This window comes from Rattus norvegicus, chromosome 2, assembly GCF_036323735.1.
Source record: "Rattus norvegicus strain BN/NHsdMcwi chromosome 2, GRCr8, whole genome shotgun sequence".
Lineage (NCBI taxonomy): Eukaryota > Metazoa > Chordata > Mammalia > Rodentia > Muridae > Rattus > Rattus norvegicus.
The window spans coordinates 37226221-37249115 of NC_086020.1; the positions used below are offsets into that span (position 1 = coordinate 37226221).

General features: G+C 39.0%; 1 protein-coding gene across 12 annotated transcripts in view; it reads left to right on the plus strand.

Moving 5' to 3' along the window:
- The window catches only part of Adamts6 (ADAM metallopeptidase with thrombospondin type 1 motif, 6), a 211818-nt gene that overhangs the window by 70961 nt on the left and 117962 nt on the right, over positions 1-22895 (plus strand). For 10 of the 12 annotated variants that reach the window (XR_005500311.2, XM_039102547.2, XM_039102548.2 and 7 more), the window contains one exon: positions 15751-15897. Coding sequence is in view for 10 of the 12 variants with exons in the window: in XM_039102547.2 (XP_038958475.1) it covers positions 15751-15897 (147 nt within the window). In the remaining 2 variants the exon portion in view is untranslated. Of the gene's footprint in view, positions 1-15750; positions 15898-18851; positions 18989-22895 lie in introns of those variants that run through there. The other 2 variants (XM_017591187.2, XM_039102552.1) reach the window with 2 other exon arrangements.

The window sequence follows — 22895 nt, forward strand, 5'->3', positions numbered from 1 at the left end:
TTTGAGTTAATTTTATACCCAGCCACTTTGCTGAAGTTGTTTATCAGCTTTAGTAGTTCTCTGGTGGAACTTTTGGGATCACTTAAATATACTATCATATCATCTGCAAATAGTGATATTTTGACTTCTTCTTTTCCGATGTGTATCCCCTTGACCTCCTTTTGTTGTCTGATTGCTCTGGCTAGAACTTCAAGAACTATATTGAATAAGTAGGGAGAGAGTGGGCAGCCTTGTCTAGTCCCTGATTTTAGTGGGATTGCTTCAAGTTTCTCTCCATTTAGTTTAATGTTAGCAACTGGTTTGCTGTATATTGCTTTTACTATGTTTAGGTATGGGCCTTGAATTCCTATTCTTTCCAGGACTTTTATCATGAAGGGGTGTTGAATTTTGTCAAATGCTTTCTCAGCATCTAATGAAATGATCATGTGGTTTTGTTCTTTCAGTTTGTTTATATAATGGATCACGTTGATGGTTTTCCGTATATTAAACCATCCCTGCATGCCTGGGATGAAGCCTACTTGATAATGGTGGATGATTGTTTTGATGTGCTCTTGGATTCGGTTTGCCAGAATTTTATTGAGTATTTTTGCATCGATATTCATAAGAAAAATTGGTCTGAAGTTGTCTTTCTTTGTTGCGTCTTTGTGTGGTTTAGGTATAAGAGTAATTGTGGCTTCATAGAAGGAATTCGGGAGTGATCCATCTGTTTCAATTTTGTGGAATAGCTTGGATAATATTGGTATGAGGTCTTGTATGAAGGTTTGATAGAATTCTGCACTAAACCCGTCTGGACCTGGGCTCTTTTTGGTTGGGAGACCTTTAATGACTGCTTCTATTTCCTTAGGAGTTATGGGGTTGTTTAACTGGTTTATCTGTTCCTGATTTAACTTCGATACCTGGTATCTGTCTAGGAAATTGTCCATTTCCTGTAGATTTTCAAGTTTTGTTGAATATAGGCTTTTATAGTAAGATCTGATGATTTTTTGAATTTCCTCTGAATCTGTAGTTATGTCTCCCTTTTCATTTCTGATTTTGTTAATTTGGACACACTCTCTGTGTCCTCTCGTTAGTCTGGCTAAGGGTTTATCTATCTTGTTGATTTTCTCAAAGAACCAACTTTTGGTTCTGTTGTTTCTTTCTATGGTCCTTTTTGTTTCTACTTGGTTGATTTCAGCTCTGAGTTTGATTAATTCCTGCCTTCTACTCCTCTTGGGTGTATTTGCTTCTTTTTGTTCTAGAGCTTTTAGGTGTGCTGTCAAGCTGCTGACATATGCTCTTTCCTGTTTCTTTCTGCAGGCACTCAGCGCTATGAGTTTTCCTCTTAGCACAGCTTTCATTGTGTCCCATAAGTTTGGGTATGTTGTACCTTCATTTTCATTAAATTCTAAAAAGTTTTTAATTTCTTTCTTTATTTCTTCCTTGACCAGGTTATCATTGAGTAGAGCATTGTTCAATTTCCACGTATATGTGGGCATTCTTCCCTTATTGTTATTGAAGACCAGTTTTAGGCCGTGGTGGTCTGATAGCACGCATGGGATTATTTCTATCTTTCTGTACCTGTTGAGGCCCGTTTTTTGACCAACTATATGGTCAATTTTGGAGAAAGTACCATGAGGAGCTGAGAAGAAGGTATATCCTTTTGCTTTAGGATAGAATGTTCTATAAATATCCATTAAGTCCATTTGGCTCATGACTTCTGTTAGTCTGTCTACATCTCTGTTTAATTTCTGTTTCCATGATCTGTCCATTGATGAGAGTGGGGTGTTGAAATCTCCCACTATTATTGTGTGAGGTGCAATGTGTGTTTTGAGCTTTATTAAGGTTTCTTTTACGTATGTAGGTGCCCTTGTATTTGGGGCATAGATATTTAGGATTGAGAGTTCATCTTGGTGGATTTTTCCTTTGATGAATATGAAGTGTCCTTCCTTATCTTTTTTGATGACTTTTAGTTGAAAATTGATTTTATTTGATATTAGAATGGCTACTCCAGCTTGCTTCTTCTGACCATTTGCTTGGAAAGTTGTTTTCCAGCCTTTCACTCTGAGGTAGTGTCTGTCTTTGTCTCTGAGGTGTGTTTCCTGTAGGCAGCAGAATGCAGGGTCCTCGTTGCGTATCCAGTTTGTTAATCTATTTCTTTTTATTGGGGAGTTGAGGCCATTGATGTTGAGAGATATTAAGGAATAGTGATTATTGCTTCCTGTTATATTCATATTTGGATGTGAGGTTATGTTTGTGTGCTTTTCTTCTCTTTGTTTTGTTGCCAAAACGATTAGTTTCTTGCTTCTTCTAGGGTATAGCTTGCCTCCTTATGTTGGGCTTTACCATTTATTATCCTTTGTAGTGCTGGATTTGTAGAAAGATATTGTGTAAATTTGGTTTTGTCATGGAAAATCTTGGTTTCTCCATCTATGTTAATTGAGAGTTTTGCAGGGTACAGTAACCTGGGCTGGCATTTGTGTTCTCTTAGGGTCTGTATGACATCAGTCCAGGATCTTCTGGCCTTCATAGTTTCTGGCGAAAAGTCTGGTGTGATTCTGATAGGTCTGCCTTTATATGTTACTTGACCTTTTCCCTTACTGCTTTTAATATTCTTTCTTTATTTTGTGCGTTTGGTGTTTTGACTGTTATGTGACGGGAGGTGTTTCTTTTCTGGTCCAATCTATTTGGAGTTCTGTAGGCTTCTTGTATGCCTATGGGTATCTCTTTTTTGAGGTTAGGGAAGCTTTCTTCTATGATTTTGTTGAAGATATTTACTGGTCCTTTGAGCTGGGAGTCTTCACTCTCTTCTATACCTATTATCCTTAGGAATGATCTTCTCATTGAGTCCTGGATTTCCTGTATGTTTTGGACCAGTAGCTTTTTCTGCTTTACATTATCTTTGACAGTTGAGTCAATGATTTCTATGGAATCTTCTGCTCCCGAGATTCTCTCTTCCATCTCTTGTATTCTGTTGGTGAAGCTTGTATCTACAGCTCCTTGTCTCTTCTTTAGGTTTTCTATATCCAGGGTTGTTTCCATGTGTTCTTTCTTGATTGCTTCTATTTCCATTTTTAATTCCTTCAACTGTTTGATTGTGTGTTCCTGGAATTCTTTCAAGGATTTTTGCGATTCCTCTCTGTAGGCTTCTACTTGTTTATTAATGTTTTCTTGTGTTTCTCTATGGGAGTTCTTCACATCTTTCTTGAAGTCCTTCAGCATCATGATCAAATATGATTTTGAAACTAGATCTTGCTGTTCTGGCGTGTTTGGATATTCCATTTTTATTTTGGTGGGAGAATTGGGCTCCGATGATCCCATGTAGTCTTGGTTTCTGTTGCTTGGGTTCCTGCGCTTGCCTCTCGCCATCAGATTATCTCTAGTGTTACTTTGTTCTGCTATTTCTGACAGTGGCTAGACTGTCCTATAAGCCTGTGTGTCAGGAGTGCTGTTGACCTGTTTTCCTGTTTTCTTTCAACCAGTTATGGGGACAGAGTGTTCTGCTTTCAGGCGTTTAGTTTTTCCTCTCTACAGTTCTTTAGCTGTTCCTGTGGGCCTGTGTCTTGAGTTCACTAGGCAGTTCACTTGCAGCAGAAAAGTTGGTCGTACCTGTGGTCCCGAGGCTCAAGTTTGCTCGCGGGGTGCTGCCCACGAGCTCTCTGCAGCGGCAGCAACTAGGAAGATCTGCGCCGCCCTTTCCGGGAGCTTCTGTGCACTAGGGTTCCAGATGGCGTTTGGTGTTTTCCTCTGGTGTCCGAGATGTGTGTGCAGAGTGCAGTCTCTTCTGGTTTCCCAGGCGTGTCTGCCTCTCTGAAGGTTTAGCTCTCCCTCCCACGGGATTCGGATGCAGAGAACTGTTTATCCGGTCTGTTTACTTCAGGTTCCGGCGGTGTCTCAGGCGCAGGGGTCCTGCTGCTCCTGGGCCCTCCCCTACGGGAACCCAGAGGCCTTATACAGTTTCCTCTTGGGCCAGGGATGTGGGCAGGGGTGGGCAGTGTTGGTGGTCTCTTCCGCTCTGCAGCCTCAGGAGTGCCCACCTGACCAGGCGGTGAGGTCTCTCTCCCACGGGGTTTGGGAGCAAAGAGCTGCTGCGGGCCGGGATCCGCGGGTGTGGGACTTCCGGTAAACACAGGAAGTGCCCAGTCCTAGAGGAATTTTGCCTCTGTGTGTCCTGAGTTCACCAGGCAGGTTTCTTGCAGCAGAAAAGTTGGTCTTACCTGTGGTTCCGAGGCTCAAGTTTGCTCGTGGGGTACTGCCTAAGTCCTCTCTGCGGCAGCAGCAACCAGGAAAATCTGCGCTGCTCTTTCCGGGAGCCTCTGTGCACCAGGGTTCCAGATGGCGCTTGGTGTTTTCCTGTGGCGTCTGGATGTGTGCATAGTGCAGTCTCTTCTGGTTTCCCAGGCGTGTCTGCCTCTCTGTAGGTTTAGCTCTCCCTCCCACGGGATTTGGGTGCAGAGAACACATTTCCTCTTTTTTAAAAACTAAGTTAGCATGGTTTCCACCACTTTCTTCTGTATAATCAACAAGGGCCTATTTACTGAAAGCTTTGCTAACTAATTAAACACATTATATTCAGTTTACATTATAATAATTTTGTGAGCTAAGTTTATCATAGGAACGTAGGTAAAGGTACTGGACAGCTTCGTAGGTAAAAGATCTTGAGGAAGCCCGAAACCCATATAAACATTCAAGGAGAAAATCAGCACCACGACATGGTCTTCTCACTTCTGAATATGCATGTGTTATGGCTTGTTCATGCACACATCATGCACACATACCCAAACCACCATTAAAATTAAAAGAGGATTATATAAAGATATATTTAAGAAAATGTTCTTTTGGGAGTTCTGTGGATAGCTGTAAGTTTTCCCTCAGAACATAGACTATAATGGTGATAATTGATGTTGAGTTTTTCTGGCATAGATATAATAGAAATTAGGCGATGTCATATGAACAAGACAGACAAGGTTTCTTGATTAAAACTTTATTTTGAGCCAGCCGACTTAAATCAAAGGGAGCCAGCACTGACCAGACATAATCAGGCAGCTTTTATTAATTTCCTCAGCAAACAAAAGTTTTGTAATTGTCCATTAGTCATGCATGGACAGTTTCCAAAGGCTCTCTTCTTGTGTGCAAACATTGGGCTTGCTGTGCTAATGGGTAATTAACATTGATTCAGAAAGTGCTGAGTTCTATCTGGCATCATCATCTTGCATGAATGCTCTAACCCTATGGATAGGACAAGGGACTTTAAGTGCTTGAGTTAATAAGAAAGTACAAGGGTGGCATAGAACATAGACAGTCATTCCAGTGAGTGGGTAGGTGAAGTAGTTATCTAGTCTTCTGTTATAATCTTGGACAAATCTTCTCTTTCTTTTTTCTTTTCCATTTCCATTTTCTTTTCACTTTCTTTTTTTGTGTGTAACAAATCTTTTCTGAAATGTTTAGCATCTCCATATGAAGAGCTGAATAATGTGATACAAATCTGGAGGCAGCCGAGTGAGCAGGCATGGTGTAAACAGAGAGAGGACAAGTCTATGGACCTAGATTAGTCATCCATCCTTTAGTTATAGGCTTCAGTTACTAGACAGTGTTTGATGAACAGGCATGAGCTTGCTAAAGAGTTCTTTGGGGAGAATAGAGAGTGGGAGTGAGCTATAGGGAGATAGAGGGTGAGGATCAACAGTATGTACTGTACATATGTGAAATTGTAAAATAAACAACTGAAAAAATGTGTACACTTGTAATCCCATCTCTTGGTAGATGAAAGTGGGGAGATCTTGTGCGTGAGGCTAGCTAGAGCTAAACACAGAGACAGCCTGCCTCACGAATGGAAACAGAATGCCTCATTTGTTAACAAAAGTAGGTTTCAAGTTTTTGCAAAGTGACCCATGAAACTGTTGGAATTTGCTTTCAGAGGTATTATCAAAGCTAGGAGGAACAAATAGTATATTGCTCTGCTCTATGCCCTCCAATGTATGATTTTCCCAGTTAATGAAGAGCCAAGCGAAACTAGAGTGTTTTCTAAAGGTTTTCTGTTGGTTCCATTATCCCATCGTGTTGACATTTGTGCAGCTATCTTAAACGCAAGTGGTTCATCTTGGTTTAATCTGAAGCAGCTCCTCGAATGTAAGCATTCTAGTTGGTGGCCTAATGTGGTATTGTGTGGGTAACAGACAAGGACCTAGAGTTTATCTGTTTCTGGTTTCCCTGTGGTGATCCGTGGTAGTTCTAATGTAGGCTAGATTACCTATACGGATAGTAACACAGTTCCAAGGAAGGTGGGATAACTTCTTCAAAAGAGATATAGTACTAGCCAGGGTGTAAGACGCATAAAATACATTTTCTTTCTAATACTGACACCAAGTGTTCCCATTTATCTTCTTTCTTGGCAGCCGGGCTTGTGTACTCCAAGGCAAAGTAGAATTGTATTATGACTGTATGAGAGATATATCTTTCTTTTGTAAGAAGACAGAAATATGACATTAAAAGTAGAGCTTGCATTTTTAGTAGCAGGTCAGAATTGGTTCCCTTAAAGCTATTTGTGCCTACCCATATGACACTATTAAGACTCTACCTAAAAAGGAAGTAACTTTTAACTCTATCACATGTGAAAAGAATAATTGTTGGGTTAATACAAAAGTGTCAGCTTTACACAGAAGGAATATTAAATTTTCTTGAATTTTACATTTAAACTATTTCTACTAGATTGTGTGGATCTAACTGTACTTAATTCAACTTGAAATTCTGCCTTAATATTCCTAGAAGATCATTCAAGGAATGATGCATTGATGTCAAATTAGAATGATAAATGTTAGTGTTTGGCCAATTTGTTTCAATTGAGGGCTCTGGATACTCTCACATTTCTTCACTTTGGTTTTTTTTTTTTTATGGATTTTGAAATTTCTTTTTTTTTTTTTAATTAACTTGAGTATTTCTTATATACATTTCGAGTGTTATTCCCTTTCCCGGTTTCCGGGCAAACATCCCCCTCCCCCCTCCCCTTCCTTCTGGGTGTTCCCCTCCCAACCCTCCCCCCATTGCCGCACTCCCCCCCATAGTCTAGTTCACTGGGGGTTCAGTCTTAGCAGGACCCAGGGCTTCCCCTTCCACTGGTGCTCTTACTAGGATATTCATTGCTATCTATGAGGTCAGAGTCCAGGGTCAGTCCATGTATAGTCTTTGGGTAGTGGCTTAGTCCCTGGAAGCTCTGGTTGCTTGGCATTGTTGTACATATAGGGTCTCGAGCCCCTTCAAGCTCTTCCAGTTCTTTCTCTGATTCCTTCTACCGGGGTCCTATTCTCAGTTCAGTGGTTTGCTGCTGGCATTCGCCTCTGTATTTGCTGTATTCTGGCTGTGTCTCTCAGGAGCGATCTACATCCGGCTCCTGTCGGTCTGCACTTCTTTGCTTCATCCATCTTGTCTAATTGGATGGCTGTATATGTATGGGCCACATGTGGGGCAGGCTCTGAATGGGTGTTCCTTCAGTCTCTGTTTTAATCTTTGCCTCTCCCTTCCCTGCCAAGGGTATTCTTTTTCCTCATTTAAAGAAGGAGTGAAGCATTCACATTTTGATCATCTGTCTTGAGTTTCATTTGTTCTAGGGATCTAGGGTAATTCAAGCATTTGGGCTAATAGCCACTTATCAATGAGTGCATACCATGTATGTCTTTCTGTGATTGGGTTAGCTCACTCAGGATGATATTTTCCAGTTCCAACCATTTGCCTACGAATTTCATAAAGCCGTTGTTTTTGATAGCTGAGTAATATTCCATTGTGTAGATGTACCACATTTTCTGTATCCATTCCTCTGTTGAAGGGCATCTGGGTTCTTTCCAGTTTCTGGCTATTATAAATAAGGCTGCGATGAACATAGTGGAGCACGTGTCTCTTTTATATGTTGAGGCATCTTTTGGGTATATGCCCAAGAGAGGTATAGCTGGATCCTCGGGCAGTTCAATGTCCAATTTTCTGAGGAACCTCCAGACTGATTTCCAGAATGGTTGTACCAGTCTGCAATCCCACCAACAATGGAGGAGTGTTCCTCTTTCTCCGCATCCTCGCCAGCATCTGCTGTCTCCTGAGTTTTTGATCTTAGCCATTCTCACTGGTGTGAGGTGAAATCTCAGGGTTGTTTTGATTTGCATTTCCCTTATGACTAAAGATGTTGAACATTTCTTTAGGTGTTTCTCAGCCATTCGGCATTCCTCAGCTGTGAATTCTTTGTTTAGCTCTGAAGCCCATTTTTTAATAGGGTTATTTGTCTCCCTGCGGTCTAACTTCTTGAGTTCTTTGTATATTTTGGATATAAGGCCTCTATCTGTTGTAGGATTGGTAAAGATCTTTTCCCAATCTGTTGGTTGCCGTTTTCTCCTAACCACAGTGTCCTTTGCCTTACAGAAGCTTTGCAGTTTTATAAGATCCCATTAGTCGATTCTTGATCTTAGAGCATAAGCCATTGGTGTTTTGTTCAGGAAATTTTTTCCAGTGCCCATGTGTTCCAGATGCTTCCCTAGTTTTTCTTCTATTAGTTTAAGTGTGTCTGGTTTGATGTGGAGGTCCTTGATCCACTTGGACTTAAGCTTTGTACAGGGTGATAAGCATGGATCGATCTGCATTCTTCTACATGTTGCCCTCCAGTTGAACCAGCACCATTTGCTGAAAATGCTATCTTTTTTCCATTGGATGGTTTTGGCTCCTTTGAAAAAAATCAAGTGACCATAGGTGTGTGGGTTCATTTCTGGGCCTTCAATTCTATTCGATTGGTCTATCTGTCTGTCTCTGTACCAATACCATGCAGTTTTTTATCACTATTGCTCTGTAATACTGCTTGAGTTCAGGGAGAGTGATTCCCCCTGAAGTCCTTTTATTGTTGAGGATAGTTTTAGCTGTCCTGGGTTTTTTGTTATTCCAGATGAATTTGCAAATTGTTCTGTCTAACTCTTTGAAGAATTGGATTGGTATTTTGATGGGGATTTCATTGAATCTGTAGATCGCTTTTGGTAAAATGGCCATTTTTACTATATTAATTCTGCCAATCCATGAGCATGGGAGATCTTTCCATCTTCTGAGGTCTTCTTCAATTTCTTTCTTCAGTGTCTTGAAGTTCTTATCATACACATCTTTTACTTGCTTGGTTAAAGTCACACCGAGGTACTTTATATTATTTGGGTCTATTATGAAGGGTGTCATTTCCCTAATTTCTTTCTCGGCTTGTTTCTCTTTTGTGTAGAGGAAGGCTACTGATTTATTTGAGTTAATTTTATACCCAGCCACTTTGCTGAAGTTGTTTATCAGCTTTAGTAGTTCTCTGGTGGAACTTTTGGGATCACTTAAATATACTATCATATCATCTGCAAATAGTGATATTTTGACTTCTTCTTTTCCGATGTGTATCCCCTTGACCTCCTTTTGTTGTCTGATTGCTCTGGCTAGAACTTCAAGAACTATATTGAATAAGTAGGGAGAGAGTGGGCAGCCTTGTCTAGTCCCTGATTTTAGTGGGATTGCTTCAAGTTTCTCTCCATTTAGTTTAATGTTAGCAACTGGTTTGCTGTATATTGCTTTTACTATGTTTAGGTATGGGCCTTGAATTCCTATTCTTTCCAGGACTTTTATCATGAAGGGGTGTTGAATTTTGTCAAATGCTTTCTCAGCATCTAATGAAATGATCATGTGGTTCTGTTCTTTCAGTTTGTTTATATAATGGATCACGTTGATGGTTTTCCGTATATTAAACCATTCCTGCATGCCTGGGATGAAGCCTACTTGATCATGGTGGATGATTGTTTTGATGTGCTCTTGAATTTGGTTTGCCAGAATTTTATTGAGTATTTTTGCGTCGATATTCATAAGGGAAATTGGTCTGAAGTTGTCTTTCTTTGTTGTGTCTTTGTGTGATTTAGGTATAAGCGTAATTGTGGCTTCATAGAAGGAATTCAGTAGTGCTCCATCTGTTTCAATTTTGTGGAATAGTTTGGATAATATTGGTATGAGGTCTTGTATGAAGGTTTGATAGAATTCTGCACTAAACCCGTCTGGACCTGGGCTCTTTTTGGTTGGGAGACCTTTAATGACTGCTTCTATTTCCTTAGGAGTTATGGGGTTGTTTAACTGGTTTATCTGTTCCTGATTTAACTTCGATACCTGGTATCTGTCTAGGAAATTGTCCATTTCCTGAAGATTTTCAAGTTTTGTTGAATATAGGTTTTTATAGTAAGATCTGATTATTTTTTGAATTTCCTCTGAATCTGTAGTTATGTCTCCCTTTTCATTTCTGATTTTGTTAATTTGGACACACTCTCTGTGTCCTCTCGTTTGTCTGGCTAAGGGTTTATCTATCTTGTTGATTTTCTCAAAGAACCAACTTTTGGTTCTGTTGATTCTTTCTATGGTCCTTTTTGTTTCTACTTGGTTGATTTCAGCTCTGAGTTTGATTATTTCCTGCCTTCTACTCCTCCTGGGTGTATTTGCTTCTTTTTGTTCTAGAGCTTTTAGGTGTGCTGTCAAGCTGCTCTTTCCTGTTTCTTTTTTGCAGGCACTCAGTGCTATGAGTTTTCCTCTTAGCACAGCTTTCATTGTGTCCCATAAGTTTGGGTATGTTGTACCTTCATTTTCATTAAATTCTAAAAAGTTTTTAATTTCTTTCTTTATTTCTTCCTTGACCAGGTTATCATTGAGTAGAGCATTGTTCAATTTCCATGTATATGTGGGCATTATTCCCTTATTGTTATTGAAGACCAGTTTTAGGCCGTGGTGGTCTGATAGCACGCATGGGATTATTTCTATCTTTCTGTACCTGTTGAGGCCCGTTTTTTGACCAACTATATGGTCAATTTTGGAGAAAGTACCATGAGGAGCTGAGAAGAAGGTATATCCTTTTGCTTTAGGATAGAATGTTCTATAAATATCCATTAAGTCCATTTGGCTCATGACTTCTGTTAGTCTGTCTACGTCTCTGTTTAATTTCTGTTTCCATGATCTGTCCATTGATGAGAGTGGGGTGTTGAAATCTCCCACTATTATTGTGTGAGGTGCAATGTGTGTTTTGAGCTTTATTAAGGTTTCTTTTACGTATGTAGGTGCCCTTGTATTTGGGGCATAGATATTTAGGATTGAGAGTTCATCTTGGTGGATTTTTCCTTTGATGAATATGAAGTGTCCTTCCTTATCTTTTTTGATGACTTTTAGTTGAAAATTGATTTTATTTGATATTAGAATGGCTACTCCAGCTTGCTTCTTCTGACCATTTGCTTGGAAAGTTGTTTTCCAGCCTTTCACTCTGAGGTAGTGTCTGTCTTTGTCTCTGAGGTGTGTTTCCTGTAGGCTGCAGAATGCAGGGTCCTCGTTGCGTATCCAGTTTGTTAATCTATTTCTTTTTATTGGGGAGTTGAGGCCATTGGTGTGAGAGATATTAAGGAATAGTGATTATTGCTTCCCGTTATATTCATATTTGGATGTGAGGTTATGTTTGTGTGCTTTCACTGTCTTTGTTTTGTTGCCAAGACGATTAGTTTCTTGCTTCTTCTAGGGTATAGCTTGCCTCCTTATGTTGGGCTTTCCATTTATTATCCTTTGTAGTGCTGGATTTGTAGAAAGATATTGTGTAAATTTGGTTTTGTCATGGAATATCTTGGTTTCTCCATCTATGTTAATTGAGAGTTTTGCAGGGTACAGTAACCTTGGCTGGCATTTGTGTTCTCTTAGGGTCTGTATGACATCTGTCCAGGATCTTCTGGCCTTCATAGTTTCTGGCGAAAAGTCTGTTGTGATTCTGATAGGTCTGCCTTTATATGTTACTTGACCTTTTCCCTTACTGCTTTTAATATTCTTTATTTTGTGCGTTTGGTGTTTTGACAATTATGTGATGGGAGGTGTTTCTTTTCTGGTCCAATCTATTTGGAGTTCTGTGGGCTTCTTGTATGTCTATGGGTATCTCTTTTTTTAGGTTAGGGAAGTTTTCTTCTATGATTTTCTTGAAGATATTTATTGGTCCTTTGAGCTGGGAGTCTTCACTCTCTTCTATACCTATTATCCTTAGGTTTGATCTTCTCATTGAGTCCTGGATTTCCTGTATGTTTTGGACCAGTAGCTTTTTCTGCTTTACATTATCTTTGACAGTTGAGTCAATGATTTCTATGGAATCTTCTGCTCCCGAGATTCTCTCTTCCATCTCTTGTATTCTGTTGGTGAAGCTTGTATCTACAGCTCCTTGTCTCTTCTTTTGGTTTTCTATATTCAGGGTTGTTTCCATGTGTTCTTTCTTGATTGCTTCTATTTCCATTTTTAATTCCTTCAACTGTTTGATTGTGTTTTCCTGGAATTCTTTCAGGGATTTTTGCGATTCTTTCAGGGATTTTTGCGATTCCTCTCTGTAGGCTTCTACTTGTTTATTAATGTTTTCCTGTGTTTCCCTAAGGGAGTTCTGCACGTCGTTCTTGAAGTCCTCCAGCATCATGATCAAATATGATTTTGAAACTAGATCTTGCTTTTCTGGTGTGTTTGGATATTCCATGTTTGTTTTGGTGGGAGAATTGGGCTACGATGATGCCATGTAGTCTTGGTTTCTGTTGCTTGGGTTCCTGCGCTTGCCTCTCGCCATCAGATTATCTCTAGTGTTACTTTGTTCTGCTATTTCTGACAGTGGCTAGACTGTCCTATAAGCCTGTGTGTCAGGAGTGCTGTAGACCTGTTTTCCTCTCTTTCAGTCAGTTATGGGGACAGAGTGTTCTGCTTTCAGGCGTTTAGTTTTTCCTCTCTACAGGTCTTCAGCTGTTCCTGTGGGCCTGTGTCTTGAGTTCACCAGTCAGCTTTCTTGCAGCAGAAAAGTTGGTCTTACCTGTGGTCCCGAGGCTCAAGTTCGCTCGTGGGGTGCTGCCCACGGGCTCTCTGCAGCGGCAGCAACCAGGAAGACCTGTGCCGCCCCTTCCGGGAGCTTCAGTGCACCAGGGTTCCAGATGGCCTTTGGTGTTTTCCTCTGGTGTCCGAGATGTGTTTGCAGAGAGCAGTCTCTTCTGGTTTCCCAGGCTTGTCTGCCTCTCTGAAGGTTTAGCTCTCCCTCCCACGGGATTTGGGTGCAGAGAACTGTTTATCCGGTCTGTTTCCTTCAGGTTCCGGCGGTGTCTCAGGCAGGGGTCCTGCCACTCCTGGGCCCTCCCCCACGGGAGCCCAGAGGCCTTATACAGTTTCCTCTTGGGCCAGGGATGTGGGCAGGGGTGGGCAGTGTTGGTGGTCTCTTCCGCTCTGCAGCCTTAGGAGTGCCCACCTGACCAGGCGGTTGGGTCTCTCTCTCACGGGGTCTGGGAGCAGAGAGCTGCTGCAGCTCTTCACTTTGTTTATGTTACTTCCTGTATGTAAATTAACAGTGCCCCCTTCCTACCCCCATATGTGTGCATAGGATTATTCATTTCAATCATTCACAATGTCCTTTTGATTGCTGTCCTGTCCTCTTTCTAAACATAGCTTTAATCTCACCTGTTAGATGAAAATCCTCATGCTTTCACTGTCAAGAGAGCAGGGATTTATATACTTGTATTTTTAAAACTACCTTGTATTTGCCTGTTCTGAACTACCTGTCCAGGGTTTCCTTTAACAACTCTCCTTATATGTTTTGTGCTTAAGTTAGTTTTCCATCATGACATGTTTATTAGAATATAATACTGTAAATATAAATTATTTTTGAAGTAATAGTCAACCTAATCATCTGGCTCCTTATCTAAAAATGGTGTTCTTATGCGGTGACAGATCCATCCTATGCAGTGACAGATCCATTTTATGCAGTGACAGATCCATCTCAGATTCTTTTTAATTAAAATGCATTTTGAGTTCACTAGGCTTTAGGACATGGAAAAATATGGCAAAGAAAGGATAGGTTTGAAAAATGGAGCCCATGGCATAGAAAAGCCACAGTCTTTAAATATACCAGAGTTTTCAAAATGTGTTTTGAAAACATACAGGGATGTAAGTTATGTATTAAGCTCTCTTTTACCAATGCTCATTAATAGGGGGGTTCTGTGATTGGCAATCACCTATATCAACGAAGCACTGTCTTTTTCTGTAATTCCCTTTTGTATTGATACAGTAGAATGAATATTAACATGTAAATGTGGACTTATGTAAAAAAAATTAACACAATCTTTTTTTTTTTTTATTAACTTGAGTATTTCTTGTGTTATTCCCTTTCCCGGTTTCCGGCCAAACATCCCCCTAATCCCTCCCATCTTCCCCCCATTGCTGCCCTCCCCCCAACAATCTAGTTCACTGGGGGTTCAGTTTTAGCAGGACCCAGGGCTTCCCCTTCCACTGGTGCTCTTACTAGGATATTCATTGCTACCTATGAGGTGAGAGTCCAGGGTCAGTCCATGTATAGTCTTTAGGTAGTGGCTTAGTCCCTGGAAGCTCTGGTTGCTTGGCATTGTTGTACATATGGGGCCTCGAGCCCCTTCAAACTCTTCCAGTTCTTTCTCTGATTCCTTCAACGGGGGTTCTATTCTCAGTTCAGTGGTTTGCTGCTGGCATTCGCCTCTGTATTTGCTGTATTCTGGCTGTGTCTCTCAGGAGCGATCTACATCTGGCTCCTGTCGGTCTGCACTTCTTTGCTTCATCCATCTTGTCTAATTGGATGGCTGTATATGTATGGGCCACATGTGGGGCAGGCTCTGAATGGGTGTTCCTTCTGTGTCTGTTTTAATCTTTGCCTCTCTCTTCCCTGCCAAGGGTATTCTTGTTCCCCTTTTAAAGAAGGAGTGAAGCATTCACATTTTGATCATCTGTCTTGAGTTTCATTTGTTCTAGGCATCTAGGGTAATTCAAGCATTTGGGCTAATAGCCACTTATCAGTGAGTGCATACCATGTATGTCTTTCTGTGATTGGGTTAGCTCACTCAGGATGATATTTTCCAGTTCCAACCATTTGCCTACGAATTTCATAAAGCCGTTGTTTTTGATAGCTGAGTAATATTCCATTGTGTAGATGTACCACATTTTCTGTATCCATTCCTCTGTTGAAGGGCATCTGGGTTCTTTCCAGCTTCTGCCTATTATAAATAAGGCTGCGATGAACATAGTGGAGCACGTGTCTTTTTTATATGTTGAGGCATCTTGTGGGTATATGCCCAAGAGAGGTATAGCTGGATCCTCAGGCAGTTCAATGTCCAATTTTCTGAGGAACCTCCAGACTGATTTCCAGAATGGTTGTACCAGTCTGCAATCCCACCAACAATGGAGGAGTGTTCCTCTTTCTCCGCATCCTCGCCAGCATCTGCTGTCACCTGAGTTTTTGATCTTAGCCATTCTCACTGGTGTGAGGTGAAATCTCAGGGTTGTTTTGATTTGCATTTCCCTTATGACTAAAGATGTTGAACATTTGTTTTGGTTTAACACAATCTTTAATGGGTCATTCGCTTTGCTAAATTTCAGTTTTCCTATCTGTGAAGTGCATATTACTATCCATGAGGTTTTCTGTTGAAGGAGCACTTGAATCATGTGATATTGAGAACATGTGGGAACATATGATAAATGCAAAGAGATTCAGACAGACATAGTATCATTGAATAATTCTATTGCCTTTTTAATATTAATTCTACCTTACTTTAAAGGGCTGGTCTATCTTGATCAAAGCCAACTGTTGATGTAACTAATAAATGACCCAATAAGGAAATACAGGATGTGTAATGGGCTTGTTGTTTTATTTTCTTTTTGTTGTTTTTTTTTTTGTTGTTTTATTTTCTTATTTCCTTCTTTTAAGTCTCTTCTGTTTCTTCCCTAATAAAACAGTTTTGGTATGAACCATGATGGAATTGGAAATTCTTGTGGGACGAAAGGTCATGAGGCAGCAAAACTTATGGCAGCTCATATCACAGCAAATACCAATCCCTTCTCCTGGTCTGCCTGCAGCAGAGACTACATCACCAGCTTTCTAGAGTAAGTAACGTCTGGAGAGGGTGATCAATTGTTCTAGAAGTAACTCATTATGGGAAGCCTAATGTGCAGTGCTTCAAATTCTCTGTGGGTAGGATTTTTAGGGCCGGGCTACATTTTAGGCTGCTCCCACATTTTTAAATAAATCATTGTGGCATATTTTCCTGGTCTTATACGAATAGTGGATAAGCTAGAAGTGCAATGAGAATATAAGTATAATTGATGCAATGAATGATTAGAATTTTTCAGTAAATTAGAAAGTGTTTTCAGAAGGAATTTGCATTCAAAAAGTTTAATAGAGAATAAGTCAAACTTTAATTCAGTAATTCATTATCATGATATTCGTGAAAAAAAGACCTGAATTCTTCAGGAGTGTCAGAGCATCTAATAATAGCAGGTAAAAGAAACAACTAAATTAAGCAGCAGGAAGGAGCATTCTGAGGAAGAGTTTAAGCGGCTCATCTTTTGCACAGTTGAGGAGCTTCTTCATGGTCTTCCGTCTCTCTTCCCAGAATCTGGTTCTGTGTGTTATACATGTATATACATGTGTGATTGGGCACAAGCACAACTATGTATACAGCATTTGGTTCTATGCATGTGACAAATGTGAGTGAGCACAACTACGACTGGGTTTAGGAAAAGAGTTTTTGCTCAGCTCACTCGTGTGTACTCTCACACTGGATATTAGGACCCAGTAGACTTGAATATTGTTTTTTGTGAGGCCTTCCATATTAGTTTATCCTTTTAATCTTAAGGGTCTGAGTTTTTACGTCATAATGCTCATATCATTAGAGGCTTTGTATATCATACTATTTAAGGCTATAAACTGTAAATCTATTGATAGTTATTAGAATTATAAGCATTACTATGTTAAGTAACATCAGTTTCAATACTTTATGCTGCACCCTTGCTTTAGCTGTCTTGTTCTAGGCTCTCCTGTGGGAGGTGAGATTGAATGTAAACAGGCATGCACAAAGAGCGTTAGAATAACCAACATTCTGTTCAGGAAGTAGCTTGTATTATTATTTCATTATTATTATTAGCACAATTGCATTATAAAAATTTTAAATTAGGATTGCTTACATAGGATAAAATTATGTCTTAAAAGTTTATGTAACTAATCATAGCCAGGTCATATAGTCTGAGAGTTTATAATTACATGGAAAAGAAAGCTTAATTACCCAGCACAGATCATGTTTCAAAAATCAAAAGATGGGGGGTTGGGGATTTAGCTCAGCGGTAGAGCGCTTGCCTAGCGAGCGCAAGGCCCTGGGTTCGGTCCCCAGCTCCGGAAAAAAAAAAAAGAGAAAAAGGAAAAAAACAAAAACAAAAACAAAAATCAAAAGATGAAATTCGAAAATAGACCTTAAAAATGTATTAGTACAGTCACTCAATTTGGAATTCATTTCAAAATGTGGTCCTGAACACCTATATTATGGACTAACAATTTTTAATCTTAGTAGGAAAACATCGTATTATACTTACCTTGTGCTAGAATGAGAGAAGTGCTATAAATAGACAATCAAGAATTTATTTGACATGTTCAGTAATTTTTAAAACAAAGCACTGATCATATCATTTTAAGGATAGTTTAGGATGAATTCATTTACATAAGTTATAAACACTATTGAAGTTCTCCTCTTGTAGAAACCTGACCAGACCTGAAATTTCTCTTATCTTAGCATTTGTTTTCAGATTAAAATCTTAATCTCTATCAACATAAAGACATATTGTATAAGATGCTCAGTATTTGTGTGTATTTTCAATGGCAGTCCTCATGAATCTTCCTCTTTGTATTCTGTTTCTATCCTACTGGTGATTGTCTAGCTGTTTAGCTAGTACTGGCTCTATGTACTAAATGCCAGGAGTAAGCCAAATGAATGCAACAAATTTCGTGTTTTTTATGTACTAAAAACCATACAGAAGCAAAGACACGTGGACTAATTTTGAACTTCTGTCAAGTCTTCTGTAGTTGGAATTGTATTGTGGCTGTTAAAACACTATAAAAGGGACTCTCTAGGTTGCTAGTAATATACAGTGAAATGATCACTGGTTTGTGAGAGATGAAGAACTATTAATATTTGCATTGTAGCAAATATTAATTGTTTTAATAAAAACAATTCAAAGGCATTATTTAATCTTCATTGCTTTTCTGTATTTTGTACATAAAAGAAAAATAAGTATTGACAGGATTCTAATGGGCTTATTTATCCTATATTTTATAACAAGGGTTCCTTTGTATATTCTCATGAAAATGCCCTAAGTTAAAACCACTAGGAAATGGATAAATATTAAAAAAGAAAGAAAGAACAAAAGAAGAAAAAGAAAGACTTGAGATAACTATCAGGTCTACCTCTCTAATAATAAACTAAATAACTAAATCTTATTATAATTTGTCCAATCAATAAAGGATTTTAAACACTAGCCTCATTAAAAAAAAAAAACACTTCACTGGAGCACAAAGATAAAATCGTTACTGTAAAAAGTCTTTGTTCTATTTCCTGTTCAATGAGCTTAATTGTTTTAACAACTATGAGTGAGATATCTATATCTGTTTCTGTGTCTATATTTAAATCCAGAAACATTTTGCACTTTGATAAATGATTACGTTTACATCTATGTTTTGTAGTTGACTCAAAAGTTTCATAGGACTTTATTTTAGTTTTTCTTTTCAAGAAAAAGAATCCTTGAAAGAATTAACTGTTAAGGAACTGTTACCCAGCCAACAAAATACATATCTTCCTCTACTTAGAGAGTGCATAGGACAAGGGTGATGGAGGCATTAACAATGAGCTTCTATGATTTATAGAAATCCATGATTCACTGTTTTAACTGGAAATACAAAAAGACATGGCCCTAAAATGCCACTAGAATAATCTCTCTTGTCATTCTGCAACACTAGGTGTTATTGATCAGTCAGGAGATGGTGTTTACCAACTCCCAATATTTTTTTTCAGATTTCTTAAACTCGGTGATTCAATAAGTGGTTCATGAATCGCCCAGAAGCCGTCCCGATTAAATAATAAAGAACCCATTTCCGTTAAAATGGACGTGTTATGCCAGCTTCTGATGTTTTCCGACGACGGCTTTGCAGGTAGTGTCTTTCCTATCTGCCTGCGGGGCTCCCTCATTTACTTATTTAGAAGACACAAAAATACAACCTGGTATGATGGCCTAGCTCACTGACTATGGCTAGTTTACCAGGCTGTGAAAAGCAGATAGCTATAACTTAGGACAGACACATTTCCACTCATTCCCAGCCACTTAGAAGTAGTTCAGAGCAGTTTCATATCCTTTCTAAAAGATATGGGAGCTTTGAGAGTCATCTTTTACCCTTTTTAAACTTTGTAAAATTGCCTGAGCTCTCAGATAGCTGTACTACAATTGCTTGCTATTTCACGTTTTGTATAGAATCCATTTTACTCACGGGTGGAAGCTGATTGAATGCATGAGTGGCATTGCTAGGACTGAGGGGAACTAGGAAGAGGGAAGTAATGTCTGATGGACAAGATGCAAAGCACAAGTGCTCTGTAAAAGTGACTCTTGAAGGTTAACATTACTCCATCAAATGGAAATCATCTTGTTAAGTGGAGCCTCCCTCTTCCCAAAAAAGTGTAGCATCCAAGAAATAATCTGGAAGAGCAGGTTTTCCTTCAGTGTATGGGACACATGTTGTGACCCTTGCTCTAACCGTGGGTATCTTTGACAAGGTGTAATTGTATAGAGAGTAATTATATGTATACATATGTAACTATATGTAGAGTAGGTTTAGAGTAAGCCATTAACAGCACAAAATTTGTATATTTGAAACCTCAAGTTAATTATATTCGAACACCCATGTTGCACAGTGAATGACAGGAATAAGAAAGAGGTTTGACTCTCCATCACTTGCCTGATTATGCCATTACACTGTTATATTTAGTTGAAACATTGTTGGTTACATTAAAAAATGATAAAGCTACTTATAAGAAGTTAGTAAATAAAAGACATTTAATTTGATATAAATGACATAAACCTAAGTCACGCTTAACTCATATGCATCAGTATTCCTTTGTGAAAAAAAAGGATAGCATTAGATTACACCTGTTGCTGTTGATATGTCATAGTTAGGCAGATATCCTCTCAGACTAGCCCACTATGTGCCATAATTTTAAAAAACACGCTTCCTCCGTTGCCCGGGGCTGCGCTCTGAGCTCCACCAATGGCCAGCTGGCGTCTTTCCTGAGAGCTGAGACTGCATCCCCACCCTCTCCTGGCTAGCTTTGCCAAGCTGCCATCAACTGCCCTGTCTTCTCTCTTTCTCTTGCCAACCTTAGCTCTGCAGAAGAAAAACACTAGACTGCTTTATTATTTTTAAACTTGCCAGATAACACAATTGCTGGGAAAAACAAACAAACAAACAAACAAACAAACAAACAAACTCTAGTGCTAAACTTATCAGCTAACCTATAATCAGCCATCCACCAGTGGCAGACACCAATGGTTCTGGTTGCCCTAAAACCTTACATGGCTGTTGTGTCCTCCTGGTTCCAAAGCCTGTTCCAAAGAGCCCCTCCTCTCTCCCTATATCTGCTCTTCCTCCTCCTCCTGGGACCCAAAAGTCCCACCTTAAAAACATGCAACACCACTGTATAAACTAAAGATCTATTCTTTATATCCTTTTTTTCATAAAAGTAAACTTTCAATCTCAATTAGTGATACATTTTCATGTGTTCTGGAAACAAAGGCAGGAAGACATTGTGTAAAGATCTAAAAATGTTAGTGAAGGACTGAAATTTGATTCCTGTTCTTGTTTTCAAGATTTTGGGACTCTGAATAAAAGCTTACTAAATTAGAAATGGAGTATATAAAAATTACTTTACAATCATAATGCAATGAGTTTTGGATATATAAATAAAGCTTGATTGACTATGAATTTTCATAATCAATAAGATATATATTCTTAAACTGATATATATTTTGCCCTGTCTCAGAAACTTAAATAAAAATAAGTATGATTTAATAATTATCTATATTTCTAACATATTTAACTAGGATTGCAATTTTTCTTAAGAAATATGAGCTGTTATAAAGTAATTGTAGATTTAATTTTATGCATATAGCTTTACACTGGATAAATAAATTTAAATATTAAGTTATAGCCTCTTGTGGATGAAGCCTAATACTCTGTATATTTAGTTTACTAGTAAAGTTTATGTTTTCTGAAAGGAAAAATTTTTTGCGACCCCGCTACCAGGTAAAAACCATTTATCTTAATAAATACTCTTAATAAGTAAATTCCAGAATATATATAGATTTATTGCTACTTTTGTTATTTTGACACTAGCATGGATTATACTAAGCTTACCATAGCAAAATTAACTAGATTCTAGATTAAACCAGAATTTTCCATAGCTTTTGTTTTAAGAACATTATAAAGTATAAGGCAATATAATGTTTTTATTAAAACAAGTTAGAAATCCCAGATATAATGTTATATGAACAGATAAGTTATGTTACTCAGTCCTAAATGGAGTATTAAAGAACAACAAAGTACACAGGCTATAAAAAAAGATGTCTTTCACAGCTACAATACCTAGAAAAGGAAAGAAAACCTGAAGAATGACTTCTTTTAAACAGCAGTCCCCAAATAGGCAGATGGGCAGTTGTTAGGAGTCAGAGCCGTGGGCATGGGAACTCCTAGAAGCCCACTCCTCAGATGTCTGAGGCCAGGACAATCAAGACCAGTCTACATCAAGAGAGCTGTCACAAAGAAACAGAATAAAGGTGAAGACTTGTGGTTGTAAATTCCATTTGGAGGAGACAGGAAATCAGCAAGAGGGGATGGGAGTCAGGACTGTAGCAGAGGAGAATGAAACTTTTCAATTAGTATAACTTAAAAACAATACTAAAAATTATTAATGTACAGATTGGGAGATGACTTAGTGCAGTGGCTCTCAACCTGGGGATTATGACCCCCCTTTAACAAGGTTTGCATGTTAGATATCCTGCATATCTTATATTTACATAACAATTCATAACAGTAGCAAAATTACAGTTGTGAAGTAACAACGAAATAATTTTGTGGTTGGAAGGTCTGATGAGGAACTGAATTAACGGGTCGTGCATTAGGGAGATTGAGACCACTGGTTCAGTGGGTAAAGTGTTGGGTGTACAAGCATGAGACCTAAGTTTGGATCCCAGAACCCACGCCAAGGCCAGGTATAGTGGAATACCTGTAGGTTCAGGGTGTCTGTAGACAGCTTCAGGCTAGCTGAATCCTGGGGTTTGATGGCTACCCAGTCTAACTAAGACAGCCGGTCCAGGTTCAGTGAGACACTGTCTCAACAGTAAGATGGAAATAATTGAGGAATACATCTGACACTAACCTGGCCTCCAACAACTGCAAGGGTGAGGGTACACTTACACATATTCACTCACATGCATACACCATGGTAGGGGAGCGGCATAGAGAGAAGAGCTGCTAGTGTAAAATCAGAACTCGGACTTTACCTCAAAACCTTTAAAAATCAGAAGACGAGTTACTCATAGGAAAATTTATTAGAATTGAGTGCTCAGAAATTCTAGGTTAAATACATACATGTGTACATGTGCACACACACACACACACACACACACAGAGAGAGAGAGAGAGAGAGAGAGAGAGAGAGAGAGAGAGAGAACTCTTCAGACAGAGTTAACTCTGTACTTCACAGATCCATATTCTTTGCCTTCTGTGTCTGTCTCTGTACTATTTTATAATGGTAGTTGAGAGCTTAGAAGCATACTGTCCTCAATTACTGTTCTTCTTAAGAATCAATTCATAGGGGTTGGGGATTTAGCTCAGTTGTAGAGCGCTTGCCTAGCAAGTGCAAGGCCCTGGGTTTGGTCCCCAGCTCCGAAAAAAAGAAAAAAAAAAGAATCAATTCATAATAACTATGCTCTGTAGTCTTTTCTTAATTGAAAGTAGCAGAAAGGTACTGAGAAAACAGTAGACAGACTAACAGTATTGTGTTAGTTAT